At 44.0% G+C, this 1,487-nt stretch overlaps 1 protein-coding gene across 2 annotated transcripts in view; it reads right to left on the minus strand.

Moving 5' to 3' along the window:
- Positions 1-322: 322 nt before the first annotated feature.
- Positions 323-1,487, minus strand: part of LOC147113983 (semaphorin-4B-like) — a 66,788-nt gene continuing 65,623 nt past the window's right edge. For both annotated transcript variants that reach the window (XM_085995453.1, XM_085995452.1), the window contains one exon: positions 323-538. In XM_085995453.1, the coding sequence (XP_085851579.1) occupies positions 353-538 (186 nt within the window). In that variant the 3' untranslated portion in view covers positions 323-352. The remainder of the gene's footprint in view (positions 539-1,487) is intronic.

Below are 1,487 nucleotides of genomic sequence, written 5' to 3' on the forward strand. Positions count from 1 at the left end.
GCCTGACAATCGCCCTGCAGGCCCCACATTCACCCCCAGTTAAAATTGGGGCTAATATTTCTGTGCATGTGTGTGCCGCCTTCTTTTGCTGCATGCCCCTCTTTTGCTCTCTGCATGTGCGAGTATGTGTACATTTCTCTGTATGCCCCTTTCTTACTATCTGTCCCTCTCTCTGTGCACACGAGTTTGTTTCTCTCTCTCGTGTGGTCCTATCATTTCAGTCTGCCTATTGATTTTAGATTTAAATGCTTTTTAGATTATTATTAAGCACTGCTATGACAGAGCATTTTAAAAGCGTTCGTATGATTATATAAACCACATTCACAGGGTGGTGTATAGATTCATTTTTAGCTTACCACTGCGAGGTGAATGCTGTGTAAAATACTGTACTGGTCCAGTCATTGGGGTCTTGCTGCAACATAAACACATCCTGAATCACATCCAAGTAAAGCTTGCTTGATGGATCACTGCAAACCAGCAAAGTCTTCAGGAAGCTTGACCACCTCCTCTGCAGAATCTTCAACCCACCAATGTCGCCCTGAACCAAATAGTTAATGAAGATAGTGAGGAACATTCTGACATACACTGTACACAAAAGTGTTCCAGCCAACAAAGTTGCAGCAATCATTTAATTTTAATTCGAAAGAAAGATGATGACACAAAGCAACATGGTGCTATTGCCCTGACTGTGTGGGTACTACAGTGTCTGTGCATGACACGACCTTGTGTGTGGCACTGCCAAAGCACAGGATTACTTCCCTGTCTGTGTGCGACACTGCCTATTTGTGTACAGCACTGCCATGTCAGTGTTACTGCCTGTGTGTGGCACTGTCTATCCATGTACAGCACTGCCATGTCAGTGTTACTGCCTATGTGTGGCACTGTCTATCCACGTACAGCAATGCCATGTCAGTGTTACTGACTGTGTGTGGCACTGTCTATCCATGTATAGCACTGCCATGTCAGTGTTACTGCCTATGTGTGGCACTGTCTATCCACGTACAGCAATGCCATGTCAGTGTTACTGACTGTGTGTGGCACTGTCTATCCACGTACAGCAATGCCATGTCAGTGTTACTGACTGTGTGTGGCACTGTCTATCCATGTATAGCAATGCCATGTCAGTGTTACTGACTGTGTGTGGCACTGTCTATCCATGTATAGCACTGCCATGTCAGTGTTACTGTCTGTGTAAGCCAACCTACAAAGCTGATAAAAGCTGACCAACAACTTCAAAAGAGCTGAAATGACCCACAAAAATCTAAACCCAAGAACAACCCTGATTATAGGTCTATAACACGTAAAAGCAAGTATCTGCATGAGTTTGTACTGTAAGCTGTAGATATACCCAGCATTCCTTCATTTGTAGTAGAGAAAAAAAATGTAAGTACATGAAAGACTGAGGAGGAAATCCAAATGTTGAAGGTATAAAATTGTCTCCTCTCTCTCCCTTCATTGCCATCCATTCTCCCTCCCCTCGTCGCTCT

Source organism: Somniosus microcephalus, chromosome 8, assembly GCF_052327205.1.
Source record: "Somniosus microcephalus isolate GS21.2 chromosome 8, FLI_Smic_1.0, whole genome shotgun sequence".
NCBI lineage: Eukaryota > Metazoa > Chordata > Chondrichthyes > Squaliformes > Somniosidae > Somniosus > Somniosus microcephalus.